This window comes from Saccopteryx leptura, chromosome 7 (genome assembly GCF_036850995.1).
Source record: "Saccopteryx leptura isolate mSacLep1 chromosome 7, mSacLep1_pri_phased_curated, whole genome shotgun sequence".
NCBI classification, from domain to species: Eukaryota; Metazoa; Chordata; class Mammalia; order Chiroptera; family Emballonuridae; genus Saccopteryx; species Saccopteryx leptura.
The window spans coordinates 44,446,325-44,462,144 of record NC_089509.1 but is presented as its reverse complement, the minus strand read 5'-3'; the positions used below and the strand labels follow the sequence as shown (position 1 = coordinate 44,462,144).

The 15,820-nt window shown below is 46.6% G+C and overlaps 1 protein-coding gene across 5 annotated transcripts in view; it reads right to left on the bottom strand.

The window, feature by feature from the left end:
• The window catches only part of TANC1 (tetratricopeptide repeat, ankyrin repeat and coiled-coil containing 1), a 261,224-nt gene that overhangs the window by 56,268 nt on the left and 189,136 nt on the right, over nt 1-15,820 (bottom strand). For 4 of the 5 annotated variants that reach the window (XM_066346733.1, XM_066346734.1, XM_066346735.1 and 1 more), the window contains 5 exons: nt 12,090-12,353; nt 5,971-6,093; nt 4,616-4,897; nt 3,660-3,817; nt 1,012-1,243 (listed from right to left, as the gene is read on the bottom strand). In XM_066346733.1, coding sequence (XP_066202830.1) covers nt 1,012-1,243; nt 3,660-3,817; nt 4,616-4,897; nt 5,971-6,093; nt 12,090-12,353 — 1,059 coding nt within the window. The remainder of the gene's footprint in view (nt 1-1,011; nt 1,244-3,659; nt 3,818-4,615; nt 4,898-5,970; nt 6,094-12,089; nt 12,354-15,820) is intronic. The other variant, XM_066346736.1, reaches the window with a different exon arrangement.

Here is a 15,820-nt window from a genome sequence, read left to right as displayed (position 1 = left end):
AGACTAACAAGGTTAACATATGGCAGAAAAAATGGTTTACACAGAAGCATATTTTCTATTAAATTTATAATGAAAACTGGAGCACAGAGCCAAAGAGAAAATCAATTCTCACAAAACAGTTTTCAGAAACATATTGCATTACACACATTTAACAAAATTTCACCCATGTATATGATGCAGTTAGCTCTTCATAAACTACTCTCTCCGGGGTAAGGTGAAGATAACATACAGAGGAAATCTGGAGGAGACCCTAGCCCGCCCCCAAAGAAAATACCCTCAGTGGATTTCTGGGAAGGAAAACTGACCCCCAAAGGGCAAAGCATTCAGCCCCAGGCACAGGGCCAGCCGAGACTGCTTCACAGACTCCTGGCACAGGGCTCTCTCCTACGAACCTAAATCTAGTTTCCTATCCATCAGCACCAACTTTCTGCCCAGGGAACTGATAAGAAATCATGATGTCTGTTTCAATTCCCTCTGCCGAGCACCTTTTGTAAGAAGTGGCATGAAGGCAGGTAAACAAACTCACAAGGTGTGAAGAAGGATGAAAAACCAAAGGGCCCATAATAGCACTAATGCCCCCTACCTTGTAGACTAGTCAAGGGCAACAAAAATCAGACTTCCAGAAATGGCTTTAGGTTCAATTCAACTGGGCAGAGGCCCTGAAGAAAACATACTGGCAATTTCCCTAAGCAATCAACTCATCCCCTGCTACGCAGGGGTGCGAAACATGCAGGCACCCGGGCGAATAGACTCCAGGAACACATCAGCTATTCGGAAATGGTCAGCTGGGGAGTTCACTCTTATTAAAGATGTTTCATTTAAAATTACACCATTTGGGAGGGACCTGGGGGAGGTGGTTCTGAGGAAGGGGAGGAGAGAGGCAGACTCACCCACATCTTCCTGTGCCCACCTCACTCCCACCCAGGGCCCAGCTGATGCCCTCCTTCTAAGGACTGCTCTGGGGACTCTGAGCTCCTACGGAGGGGGCTCTGGGCGGCTGCTGGGAGGTACCGTTTCTCAGGTTGGTGAGAGGTTCCAGCACACCCCTCTTGAAGGCCGCCACGGGGTCCTGCACACAGGATCTGAGGCTCAGCATGCTCTGTAGCTGGGGCTCCTTTATCAGCAGGTCTCGGTAGGCAGCCAGCTGATGGGACCGGCAGAGCAGAGCTGCAATGCTGTGCACGAACTCGGGCACCAGGCACGTGTACGTGTTGTCGGCCTGGCAGTAGTGGTACGCCACAACCTAGGAGGCAAGCAGACGGTCAGCGTCACCTCACCCTCTTCACACACACAGCTCCATCCACACTCGCACACGTGGAGGGACGAAATTCTCTTGTCTACAAAGTAACAAAATATCTTGCTTCTATTTCCCAAGACTGAGACATAATTTAGCTTGCTTGAGGCTTTATTCCTCCTTTCATTCACATGGTCTGCCATGATCTAGGGAGACTTTTGTGTGTGATGGAGACAGAGAGAGAGACAGAGAAAAGGACAGATAGGGACAGACTGGAAGAGAGAGATGAGAAGGATCAATTCTTCACTGCAGCACCTTATTTGTTCATTGACTGATTTATCTTATGTGCCTTGACCGGTGGCGGGGGGGGGGGGGTGCGTACAGCAGACCCAGTGACCCCCTTGCTCAAGCCAGTGACCTTGGGCTCAAGCTGGTGAGCCTTGCTCAAGCCAGACGAGCCTGCACTCATGCCGGCGACCTCGGGGTTTCAAACCTGGGTCCTCTGTGTCCCAGTCCAACGCTCTATCCACTGTGCCACCACCGGTCAGGCAATTTTTTTTCTTTGTAGGGAGACTTTTAATTGCAGCCACAAATCACCTTGATTAGCACTAAGACCAGCTCAGGTCAGCGGCTAGGAAGGCCGGGCTGGACCATCGCAGCGGCTGCTTCTCCACGGCAGGGAGGCAGGCAGCACGGCCCGAGCCCTCAGCGCCCTCCCCACACCCACAGCAGAAGCGGCACCAAGGAGAACTTCAACAGTGACAAAACCAGGAGATGCAATCAGAAATGACCAAGTTTCTGCCTACTCTGTGAAAGGACAAAGAGGAGGCGGAGGTTCCCGCCTACGTCCTGGTGGGTGACACGTGCTCCCTCTGCTGGGACTGATCTGACTGCGTCGGGTTGTCCCTCGGAGACCCCCTGGCCATGTCAGGTGTACGTGTCTCAGGAGGAGACCCGCACGGCCGGTACATGAAAAACCCTGACACTCGGCCCAACGAGGATGAACTAAGGAATATAAGTATGAGGTAAGGAAGGTAAAAAATGTCAAAACACTCTGGTATAAAGTGCTTCATGTTTTTCAGAAGCACCTGAGTCCGCACCGTCCCCCTCGGCTCGCCGCCTGCAGACGGAGAGGCCCCGTCAGTGACGGTTCACAGCGGAGGGCACACACGGGCCGAACGCCTCGCCACGCAGCCCAGTTAGCAACGGAAGATCTGCGACCGATAACAGGTCTGCGGATGCTTTCAAAGCGAGTGGCAAGAGTAACTGGGCCAGTCTGGAACATCTGCTGACTTCTGCTTTAGATAAAATTTACCATGCACACTGAGAGGCAAGACGGCTGCTCTTCCACTCTCCCCTGGGCAGAGATGAGCAGGAACCCATGAGGACCGAGAGCCTGTACACACCACCAGGGAAACAGCCCAGGCCACAGTCCAGGCAGCATGGAAGTCTGGCAACCCAGCGGTGCAACATGACCACAACCCAAAGCCAAACAACTTTTTTTTTTTTTTAAATAAAATGAATATTAAAAGATGTAAGAATTAGTCTTACAATGCTTTTGCTTCTGCGGTGTGTTTGAGCACATGTGTGAGCACATGGTTTCTAGTATCCGACTGCAGATCACAAAGTGGTGTGAAAAATTACGGTAACCAGGTGGCTTTGTAGCCTGCACTACATCCCTCATTTCAGGTCACCTGCTTGTGAACGGGGACTGGTCAGGGCGTTGGCGCCGCCCGTGCCAGGGAGGTGGGAATGAGAAATGGAGATCTGCGCACAGGGCATTCATTCAGTCCCCCGGACCTTCCTCCCACCCTGGGGTTTCCCTCATCACTGCCCACCCCTGCTGCAGCTCCACCACCTCACACCACAGCTGCTGGGAGACCCGAGCGGCTCCAGAAGCGAGATGTAACAGATTTAATGCAAGAAGGTGGCTTATGAACCTGTGATAGAAGTGGAGCAGATGGAAAATTTCAGAAGGATCTTGACAACCACGCATTTAGAAAGGGAAAGTCAGCCAAGTCTCTCTTACAACATTACAAGGAATCTCCGACAGAAAGCACAGGCAGCCAAGGACCCCAGGCAACAGAACACAGGCAGAGGTGGCTGGGGTCCCAGCAAATGCTCCCCAATCTTCCGCTCTCGAGCCAACTGGAAGGGCGGGAGGGTGGCAAGTGCAATGACACCTCCTGCTGACCGAGGGACTTTCAATCCGTTAACCGAGCCCACTGCCAGTGTCCTAAGGTATTCACGTGCAGTAATACCTTTCATTTGCCAAATGTGACAAAAGGATTCTCTGTACCCTACCACAATTTTATTAAAAGATACAATTGCTGTCTCTGTCTTAAGATTCCTTGTAGAATTCATTTTTCAGAAGCCCAACTCTCTCTCTCTCTCTGGAGGTCCTCACAGACCAGGAGCCCGTTACCTTGGAAGCGAGGTATTTCACTGCATCCTCCCTGGGTCGCTGGTTTTCAGGAGTGTCCGAGCCCGACACAGCAGGCATTCTGGCCGTGTTGGTACCACTGGTAGAAGTACTCGGAGAGAGCAACGGAGTGAATGCAAGATCCGGGGAGGAGTCTGACGCTGCAAGAAAAAGAGACCAAGCCCATTGTTTACAACATCAGAACAGGGGTGTGGATGGTGGAGCAGTGAGTACAGTTCTTCACCAGAGACAGAGAGCACTTTAACTGGTAACAAAGCAAACACAGCACCAAATGCAAAGGTGCCCCGTCTCCCCACCTACCCACCCAGTGGTCCTCCCTGGAGAACTGCTGTTTCTCATTTCCTTTAGTAAATTATTTTGTGGGTTTTGGTGTTTTTATTTTTTTAAATCTTCCATGGCTCACTTGTTCCTGGTTTGTTATGTTAGAGACACTTTCTTTTAATGTGTTTATTGCACAATAATATAAGCTATTATTGTGTCAAAGTAAGTAGTCAAAGTTGGCTACTCCAGCCCATTTCTAAGTTAGTTTTTATATTTTTGGTAAATCCGATATAGAAGACAAGGCTGCAGAGCACAGGGTACAAAAGAATTCTGCGCTGACTCCTTCTGTGCAGGAGCCCAGCCCGCCTCCGGTTTAGGACCAACACTTCCCCAGGGCACCTGGTCAGGCCTCACGGCCACAGCCCTGCTCACATAGAGAGGAAGAAAGGCTGTACCGCGGGGAGGACACCGGGGAAGGCTGGCCTCGCCTCCGGTCACAGCTACACGGGCCCTGTGACAGGGAACCCAAACGGGTCTCCAACATATGATCACAAATCTGACCCAGCAGCTGGAACAGTCTGAGGGAAACTGGGAATTTACATCTATCCAAACAGCAATTTCCTCCATCTATCTATGTTAATATAAGAAGCTGGACATGCAGTTAAACACGGACATACTTTTTGGTGATGAGCCGGGGCTGTTGGAAGCAATCTGCCTCATGCGGCTTCCGTGGCAGCTCAGTGCTACCAACTTAGAAATGATCGCCGTCTTCCCAAAGCCCACGTTCCCCACCACCACGGCGCCTCTGTTTTCTGTTAGCTCTGTGTTCCTCAGGTTCTCTTCTATCCAGTGAAATAGCCAGTCCCTTCCCACGAACACAGAGTCTGTTGTTATGCTCGGTACTTCAAACAACAGGGGCTTCAACAAAATGTCTTGTGGCTTGTAGGGAGCGAATCGTGCTTAGGAAAAGAAAAAGAAAAGTTCATTCTTTTGGAAGAATGCCGTCATTTTATATACCTAGAAAAACTCAATTTATCATTGCATGTATGTTACACTTAGCATAGTTTTAACCCAAAAGAGATCTGTATTTCAATCTGATCCTATTCATACTCTGTACTACCTCATTTATCATACACTATTGGTACTAAAAATATCCTGTTAAAATGACTTTCTAGCCCTTTTATGCCTCTAACTTATTCTCATGACTCAAGGCAGACACAGAGAATTAGAGAAAGTGACTGCAAGGGCCAAATCATATCTCACCGGTTTATCTCAAACAGTATTTAAGACACAATTCGCACTACCACACGACGCACTTTCCCTGCAGAGAGGGCCCCAGCTCTCACCTGGGTGTCATGGCACTTTGCCCACTATGCTGACACTGTTGACCACATGACTATGCATTACGGGTGGATGCGGGAGGTGGCTAACAGAGCCCGAGGAAGTAAAACAGAGCTGATTCTTGGTTGATGACAGAAATATATTAAGGAACTATTAAACTACTCCTCACTTCAAAATAACATGTTAAATTATTTTTAACTCCAGAAGGAAGTTACTCACATATTTTGAGAATTTCAAAATTGTTAAGGATGGTCCCCTAGCACACTTTCCAGATAAACTTTTAACACACACACACACACACACACACACACACCCTTCACATCACATTTTTAAAACATCTGGTTTACCAAGATCACTGCTTAAGCACGGGCTCATTCGGCTTGAGTGTGGGAGAGAACAAGGTCGCTGGCTTGAACAAGTGGGTCATTGGTTCAGCTGGAACCCCCCTTTCGCCCCATCGAGGCGCATATGAGAAAGCAATCAATGAACAACCGAGGTGCTGCAACTACCAGTTGATGCTTCTCATCTCTCTGCCTGTCTGTCCCTGTCTGTCCCTCTGTCTCTGTTTCTCTCACAAAAACAAACACACAAACAAAAACACAGTTGGTTTAAATGCTGGTTATCACAGACTTTCAATGTCTATTGAGCAAGCTCCCATCTCCACCATGACAGCAGATGCAAGGATAAATACCTTTCACTTCCTGTGCCCTACCTCCAGCCGTACTGTGCCATGGTAATCTAATTGACGTGCGAAGAGGAGCATTTCTCTGCCCATCTAAATAACTCAGATCTTCCAATTTGGTTGAGCTCGTCGCTGTAATATGAAACTCAAGTTTAGTCTCTTCAAAGTGGAGTTCAACATCATACCCAAAATACTATAATTACAAATTACTAAGCATCCATGCATTCAACAGAATTTACTTCAAGATGACTTTGGTTTTGTTTGGCCACCCAGGTTTATTTTTCCAGTAATGCTATTAACCAAAAAGTGGTAAGAAAACCAAGTGTTCCTCATTCTTAAATGATAATCGTGTTGATATTGTTGCTGAAAGTCCCCAAGATTCCTGGAAAGAGACAAACTTCACCATAAATTTTTACGAAGAAGTTTGGCAATCAGCTGTCACTCCGTAAAGCTCCTATACTTACTGCAAACATGCAGCATGGTGCTTGAGTCTTCTCTGCAGCCCAGAGAACCTTCCACTGCTGCTAGAATGCCAGCCTTGTTAATTAAGCAAGCAGATCCTGCACATACAATTTCATAGTGCTCACATGCTAAAAATCAGCCCTTGGCAGCTAAAGAAGCCATGTGGACTTTATTAAAAATAAACATATTCTTAAGCTTCAAATTTATTGATTTATATCTATAATGTATTATGTAATATTTCATATGTACGTACTTTTAAAAATCCTAAAAATAGCCCTGGTTGGTGGCTCAGTGGATAGAGCACTGGCCTAGCATATGGACATCCCAGGTTGGATTCCTGGTCAGAGCACACAGGAGGAGCAACTATCTCGTTTTTCCCTCCCCACCCCCTCTCTCTTCCTCTTCTCCTCCCACAGCCAGTGGCTTAATTGGTTCAAGCGTGGCCCCAGGCACTGAGGATAGCTCAGTTAAAGTGCATCAGTCTCAGGCACTAGAAATAGCTCGGTACTCAAGCATCGGCCCCACATGGAGTTGCCAGGTGGATCCCAGTTGAGGTGCATGTGAGAGTCTATCTCCCCTCCTCTCACCTAAAGAAAAAAAATTCTAAAATTAAATAATCACATTTACCTCTGATCAAATCAGTAAGATTCATAGCACATAGGTACATAGACTCAGTTGGATTATAAAAATAACCAAGGCAAAATAATTTTACTAATTCTCAACAAGTCTTAGGAGCAAATATACAGTGTATTTTTGTCTTATATATACACCCTAGGTCACAAAAAGAGAAATCTAAATAAAATTAACCTAATTTGGTTTATGGGTTAAGTGGCCCAATATAAAGTGCTATCGCTCTCAGACATTTGATGATCTTCCAGGATAATAAAACCCAGATGTCAGCTGGCAAATGAGAGGAAGAGGGAGTTCCATTCCAAGGGCGAAGGCTCCTAAGGACTGGGGAAATCATTAGTGGGACCAAGTTTAAGGGACAGAAGTCAAGTTGGGCCATCTGTCTGCTGAAAACCCCCGGCTCTGAAGCAGCCTCCAGCAGCCGACCAGCAGCACCTGCCTGACCTGGGCCCTTTCGATTTTCCCTCCTGAATCTCAGTCCTTTCCTTCCTCCCCGTTAGCACCGCCCCCTCTTTCATGTGACAAGCACCTGGGTGGCTCCATGGCCCAGCTCTGTGACAGTGTGCGCCCTGCTCACCTTCCAGGCCATGGCGAATCACCTCACCACCTAATACCTTGACGTTACAACAGCAGACGCATACACTTCTGTATCCTTCTAGTGCATACCCACATCCTGTCTACACACCGTGTGCACATTCTCATGAATAGTTCACGCAATCCGTCCTGTTAGGAAGACTCTGCTAAATCCTTATACAAAGCTTCCACACAAGCCTAAGCTATGGGAATTGACGGAGCCTCTAGCTTCTCTCCAGATCCTTCCTGCCCAGGCTACAGGCCTCCAGGGCTGTACTCATCACCCCGGCTTCCTATAATAATACAGCTTGGAACATATTTCTAGGCTCCTGCCTGGAACCAGGGCCTCTGCAAATGCCCCTGTCCTCAGCATGCCTCACCAAAAATACCTCCCCGTGTCCGAGGCAGAAGGGACAACCAGCAGCGTAAGCCGTGAGCCAGTTCATGAATGTGAACAGTCACGAGTCAGCCCTGCAGCTTCAGCTCTGGAGAACACAAAGATGCCTGCTGCCTCAAAGGGTTCCCACTCCCTCCTTCCTCTGACCCCTTCAGCCATGACATTCAGTTTATAAGTTTGTGACACCGAAAGGTCACAATACATGAGACTATAAAGGGCTAAATTATTCCAAAGAAAGGACTAAAAAAAAAAGCCTTTGTTTGCCCTGGCTGGACAGTTCGGTTGGTTAGAGCATCGTCCCAATGGGCAAAGTTTGCCGGTTCAATCCCTGGTCAGGGCACATACAGAAACAGATCAATGATTCTATCTCTCTCTCCCCCTTTCTCTCTCTCTAAAATCAATAAATTAAAAAAAATTTTTTTTGGCCTTGGCCAGTTGGCTCAGCAGTAGAGCATCAGCTCAGCGTGTGGAAGTCCTGGGTTCAATTCCTGGTCAGGGCACATGGGAGAAGTGACCATCTGCTTCTCCACTTCTCCTTTCCTCCCCTTCCTGCAGCCATGGCTCGAATGAACAAATTGGCCCCAGGTACAAGGTTGCTCCATGGCCTTGCCTCAGGCACTAAAATAGTTGAGTTGCCAAGCAACAGAGCAGTGACCCTTCGATGGGCAGAACATCAGCCCCAGACGGGGGTTGCCAGGTGGATCCCGGTCAGGGCGCATGCGGGAGTCTCTCTGCCTCTCTGCCTCCCACTTCATAAAAAATGAATAAATAAATATAAATTAAAAAGCCCTTGTTTGACACAGATGCAGGAGATGAGGTTTCAAATGTCTGTTTTCAGATTTCTAGTCACCACAGCTTCAACTCCAAAGGATGCAACAAGTGGCTTCCGCAACTCCACAGCTCTCATAGTCTATTTTAAACATGATTAAGTTGTGTTGAAGTGGACCATTACTCAGCAGGACTGCAAGCCACCAGCTGCCGGCTACCTCTGCTTTCTAAGGTGTTGTCAAAGCCAGAGAGAGAGAGAGACGGAGAGCAGCAGCAGGAGGGTGTGGCTGCCCACGTGGACCCCAATCCGCCTTCTCACACGTGCCCACACTAGATTCTCGGGCACCACCACTACAAGAATCGGACTTGCTTCTAATATTCAACACTTAATGCTTTCAAAAGCCTAAACAGTATTCTGGGCCGAGAAAAATCAGAAGTAAAGCAATAATTTCATGCTGCAGTAAACCTACTGCTGATATCTCTACAATTCAATTAATTACACACTTTTTGCACACACACTGTGTCCAACATCTGGGTGAGAAGTACTTTGGAATATGCTGCAGGAAAGAGGTGAGGGGAGTGGAAGGAGAAGCAGAGACACACTCCTCAAAGCTGAGCAAGGAGAAACATCTGTTGAAACATCGTGGACTAACCTAGCAAAGGGAAAGGCCATTAAGTTCAGGCAATTACCAATTGGAGTTTTAATAAAAATGGCTGGTAATTATATTTGTTGGTTTCCTTAAAAACTAAACAGTGTTCTGTGATCCACTTCAGAAGTATTAAAAAAAAAAAAAAGAAATAGTAGAACCCAATTACCCAACTTCTAAATGATCTAAGATAGCATTTTAAAGGCTTCTTGTTCTGTTTTAAATAAAGGAATTAGGTGTCCATGCCATACATGTAGAGGGGATATACAGTAATGATACGACTGCAGCATTCTAAACCAATTCCACTCTAACAAATCCTTGACAAAGAACAATCTTTGTATAGTGAAACAAACTCCAAACCTAGCCAACTTATTTTTATAATCTTTGACATAAAAATTTCACTAGACTAGATGACTAACAGCAAACAAACAACCACAGTTCTTTGTAACAGTCTCAGTGACAGTCCCAGCTGGCGACCTGAGGAACCTGTTTCCATACCCTCACTCCCCAGGGACCAGGCCCCTGGAGAGCCCACATCAGAGGGAACAGTCTCAGCACCACCGTTCCTTCACCGCCAGTCCTGACTCAGCATACACCGCCAGTCCTGACTCAGCATACACCGAATCAAATCATCGGATGTTTCCGAGCAAATACAAACTTATTTCTGTTTATATGGATCTCACATGCAGATGCTCCTGAGACACTGCAGCACACGGTCCCTTACATATTACAGTAACCCTTCTAACACTGAGCAGTGCCTACTGCCTCATCTGTAGAAGTTTGCCTTCTAATCACTAGACAGGGCCGCATATATACTGCTCACAAATATTAGAGGATATTTCAAAATGAATCTAAAGCTATAAAATACCCCCTAATGTTTGTGAGTAGAATTAGGGGATATTTCAAAATGAACATGAAGTGATAAAGACACCCTGAATCTTTCATTCCTTTCAGTGGCATTTGAGAAATCTTGCCATTCCCTCCTAACTGCGGTTCAGCTTCAGGGGTAGCAGGGTGAGCAATGAGAAATCTACCAGACTTCTGCTTGTCAACAGATGTAAGCCGCTTGCCTACTTCCTTTCAAAATATGCTTTTAGTTTATAAAATGTACAACACAGAAGAAATGAGCAAACCCATTAGGCCAGGCAGTCGCTGATCAAACACAGAGGTAAGGCCCTCCCAGTTCCCCAGGAGGTCTTGCTCAAGTGCGTATGCAGAAGCTAATGACAGAACACAGCAGAAGTCAGAAGCCCCGCTTTGTAATCACTGCAGACCCTGAAGAAGCTCAGCTCACACCCACTGTCACTTCACATGGCAGGGGACCGCAGACAAGATCAGCAAGTGGAACACATCACCCCAGATGGGGTGCTTTTAACACTGTTGAATTAATTTATTACCATGCTCCCTAATTTTAAAATAGCTTCATGAAATCAAATACAAGTTTGCTATTTTGCTCAAGTCAATAAAGCTATTAAGTTCTGGAATAATACAAATGAAGCATTCATCATACTAGATAAATCCGGTCTAAAATGCCTTGGGTGCAACACATTATGCTGTAGGTAGGGGGATGGCGGTGGGAGGACACAGAAGCTCTTGGAAGAACCATCACTCAATGTGCATAAAGGTCTCCAGTCCTCTCTAGCAGGCACGCCAAACCCCTCTTCTGGAACAGGGCCATTTTATTTCCTTTGAAAGCGAATTTGAGTTATGTCTCAGAACTTTTCCATTAGAGCAATTTATTTATCAGCTGCTTCAGAGTTCCATTGTAAAAAAACCTCCACAAAAAACACCCAACAACAACCAGAGTGACCTGCCACATCCCAAAGGAGCAGTATAAATCAAAGAAAAATCCTTTGATGTAGGAAGAGAGAACCTGGATCCGTGCGTTAGTAGAGTAGAAATTTTAAGTACTGTGTTGCTAAAAGGAAGGACTCAAACAAGTTCCTCTTCTGATTTCCACCCAAGGGCACTGAGTTTAGAAACTCGGGACCTAAAAGCAGGCATGACAGCTCAGAGGCAGAGTGCCTTTCCCCCGCCCCCCAAACTACTCTTCTTGCTTGACAACCACCCACTGCCAGTCATCTAGCAACAGTCACCACTTCCGGATCCTCCACTCAGGTCCAGCTGCCCCTTCGTGCCTGTTCCCATTTCGACTGAGAGCTCTTACTTCCGCTGCTTATGTTTTAAGCTAAGTGATCCCTTATAACAGAATTATACAGAAATTGGACCTCCCATCCGTATCATGGACCTGAACTATAAAAACTAAGTTTGAAAGTTGGACTTAAAATTCTTTGAGCTGATGGTAACAAACTCACTCTAAATAGTGATTCCTGTTTACCAAGAAATAATAAAAAGTCATAAATTTACTCAGGCTTAAAATACCAAAAACAAGAACAGAAGTTTTGGTCCTTTCTTCTCTCATACTAAATACTAGATTTAAAGAATTCCAGAGCAGAAGGATCACTCAAAGACAATACAGTGCAGCCTCATCATGTTTATACATAGGTAAAATGAGTTCTAGAAAAAGTTAGTGCCTGACCCATGATCTCAAAGCTGGCTTGTGCCTGGATTAGATTCCCAAGTGAAGAGAGTGAGCATGGGGCACCTTGGACCCAGTAAGAAAACCCTTCCAAGGAGAAGCGGGGCCTTACCTGCAACTGAGTTGGGCCGTGGCATTATTAGCGAGCTGGAGCTCTGGGAATAAGGGACCGGACCATCTCCAACTGAGGCTTCAGCTTTGGGCAGCACGCTCTCTGCTGACCCAGTGGGCTCCTCTTCCGCCACTGGGGAGCAATTATCTGCCCTGCGATCATGAAGCACTCCCTTCTGTACCCCTAACCTTAGGCTTCCGTCCTTATTCCATTCCAAACTGGAGCCACTCCGGTCATCATTTTCGGATGAACTTGTAATCGTGGCTGAAATGAGAGACCAAAAAACTTTGAAGGAGGCCAGGCACAGCTGGGGCTGTGGAGAGTTAACACACACACATTGCCCTCCCCACAGAAGTTTTCCGGTCCACACAGATTTTATCAAAGTGTTTCATACAATGTATTTTGGTAAATTAGAAGAATGTTGCTTATCAGGGGAAATAAACTGCTAAATTATTCGACAGAGGAGGGAAAAAGACTGTGATTAAGAAGATAACGAAAAAGCTGTCTAAAAGTATCTGCAAGTTAATGCTGTATCTGTGTAATTTGGAGATTATGTTGCCTCTCTTTTTAACACAGATGAATTGCTCACAAAAGAATTTATATCTCATTAAATTCCTTTGAACATTCAAGTAAATTTTCACAATTAACAACATTTGTGTAGGGGAGGGAGGGAATAGGGAAGCACATGGTTAATGTAGAAAAGATGCAGGAGAAAAATCTATAAAAACAAAAATACAATTATAGAGTCGAGCAAAGAATTTGGTCTTTAGAAAAACTTTGTAACATCTCTTCAAGACAACCCAGAGAGGCTGACTTGACTCCATTCCTTCAGTGGCTCAGAATGGAAAGCTTCTGTGTAAACAGAACAAGGGAAACACAGCATGGGAGGGGATGCATGACTGCTGAAGTAAAATTGACCTCTAAGAAAGAAAATCAGCACAGAGGAGCATCTAGGTAGAGGAGGAGGAGGAGGAGGGTGAAGAGCAGCAATACAGGGTTAGGCAAAAGGAGGTTTGCAGCTGTGAGTACGTGAAACATAAGTTTATTTTTGTATTATTGTTTATTAGTTATTGTATTATTTTCCATACACCGTCTGTCAACTTTCCTATGCCCCAGCCGGTATTCACCCTATGTAGCTTCTATAAACAGTCACTTCCACTTTAAAGGCACTGAACCATTTGTGATCCCCTTGCAAGCACTGTTCACCCGGGATGCCGGCTTGTTTCCTAGAGAACAAGGGCCGTGTCCTCTGATCGCTCTGTGTCCTCTGTTTGGATCCCAGCAGCCAAGGCCCTTCTGTGCTAGACTGAAATGCGAGTGCACCGGGTCAGAGTGCATGCAGAACCCAGCCGCCTAGATTAAGCCATTTCATCGACATACCACCGACATAACACAAGGACACACACTTTTTTTTTTTTTTTTTTAAATTTTTTTTTTCTTCTTCATTTTTTCTGAAGCTGGAAACGGGGAGAAACAGTCAGACAGACTCCCGCATGCGCCCGACCGGGATCCACCCGGCACGCCCACCATGGGCGACGCTCTGCCCACCAGGGGGCGATGCTCTGCCCATCCTGGGCGTCGCCATATTGCAACCAGAGACACTCTAGCGCCTGGGGCAGAGGCCACAGAGCCATCCCCAGCGCCCGGGCCATCTTTGCTCCAATGGAGCCTTGGCTGCGGGAGGGGAAGAGAGAGACAGAGAGGAAAGTGCGGCGGAGGGGTGGAGAAGCAAATGGGCGCTTCTCCTGTGTGCCCTGGCCGGGAATCGAACCCGGGTCCTCCGCACGCTAGGCCAACGCTCTACCACTGAGCCAACCGGCCAGGGCGAGGACACACACTTTTATCAGCAGGCTGGTAAACTAGTTCCAGCAGAGTTTTTACAATGCTCTTTAAGGCTCAGAAGTAAAGACAAAACCATTTCTTCGCTGTGACTGCAGGGCATTTTGCCCGAAGTCTAAAACTGTCTTTGCTCCTGCTGCTTCAGTCTGGACTTCTTACCCACTGTTGTCTATATAAAAACCCTCCTTCTTTAAAGTATCTGCCACCAGGATCTCCTTTCTGAACAGCATAGTGCCCGGCACATATTAACTGCTCAATAAATATTTGCTAAATCAATGAATGAGCAAATGAACGAACTTCTATTACAGTTGTGGTCAGAGACACTGCATTTAATCTTATTGTTACTGGTTCAGGATTGTTGGTATGTCTCTAACCAAAGTATAAATTTATTTGTGACAGGCCCATCATACCTTTTGGGTATCTGTCATTATTGCCAGCATCTGCAAGTATTCTATCACGAGTATTAATACTCATCTTCCCATCTATCTAGAATCCACTACAGCCTTCATAGTGTGTGTGTGTGTGTGTGTATGTGTGTGTGTGTGTGTGTGTATGTGTGTACATGTGTTCAATGGACCATTCATATGTGCATAAGTACAACAAGTATGACTTTCTATCAGAAAAATGCTGCTGTTGGTGACAATAGCAGCGGCTAAAGTTTACTGAAGGTTACGAGATGTCAGGGACTGCTAAATGCTTCACAGAAATATCTTAATTTATTAATGAGATTTCTTATTAATAGTAATCAATTATTAATTACAACCCTGTTAATAACTTGTACATATGTTCCAAGCCTTCGTTTACGAGTCCAGCGTTTGGGATGCAGAATGCTTTTCCTACAGACATGTGATAATTAGTTGGGCTCCCAGGCTACCCCAGTTATCTCCGTTATAAACAGGGGTGGGGTGGGGTAATTTGTATGGTTTTATAGTGGTGTCTGTTTTATTTAGGGACACGTATCTTTAAGGTGAAAAACAAAGTCAAAGTGATGTTTTTCCTCTTTTGTTCCCCCTAATTGTCATACACTTCAGAATCAAACCCCCAAGGATCTGAGTCCTGACTCAGACCTCAAGCAGTGAGAACACAGGCAAGGAGCTTCCCTACTACTTCCTGTTACCAGTGACAGCGCCAGATGCAGGACTCGCAGGTCCCAGGAAGCTGCTGAGAGTAGGGACACCCTGGCCAGGGCTCAGGACTGAAGGGACAGGTTGAAGGCCCAGTGCCCAGGCCCTGGCAGTGAGCAGAAGGAGAGGACGTGGGGAGGAAGCCCCTAGCTGCAGACACAGCAGCTGAGGTGGGAAGTTCCAGGTGGGGCTGCCACTTTAAAAGCAGGGTATTATAAGTTGATGGTAACTAGAAGACTCTCCCCTGCCCTCACGAAGCTCAGCTAAGAGATACACTCTGCTGTCCACACTGCCCAGGCCCTGAGAGCAGGCAGCCAGAGGCGCTGAAGCCACGGGCCTCTCACAAAGATGCTCCACTGAGATTGCCCCACTTCACAGTGCTCCTCCCTGGGATCCAATGCCAGATCCACCTACATGGCTTGAAGCCCAGGCCGTGTACTTTCATCTCGGCTCAGACACGACTGAGCCCTGAAGCAGGTCCAGCAGGGCAGACGAAGGCCCAGCCTGTCCAGTTCCCTGCGTGACCTAAGCAGCACACCAGGCCGGCAGCTCCACAGTCTCCATAAGGAGACGGCTGGTTCCTACCACAAACGACAGGCTACTCAAAAACATCTTCCCGGCTAACAGAAAGCCAAACTCCTAATCAACTAGTCAGTCCAGTCACCTTCAAGTTAACACACACACACACACACACACACACTTTTAACTATGATCATTTTTTTCCTAAAAGCTCTAAAAAAGTAAGTACCATTTGACATATTTTAGAGA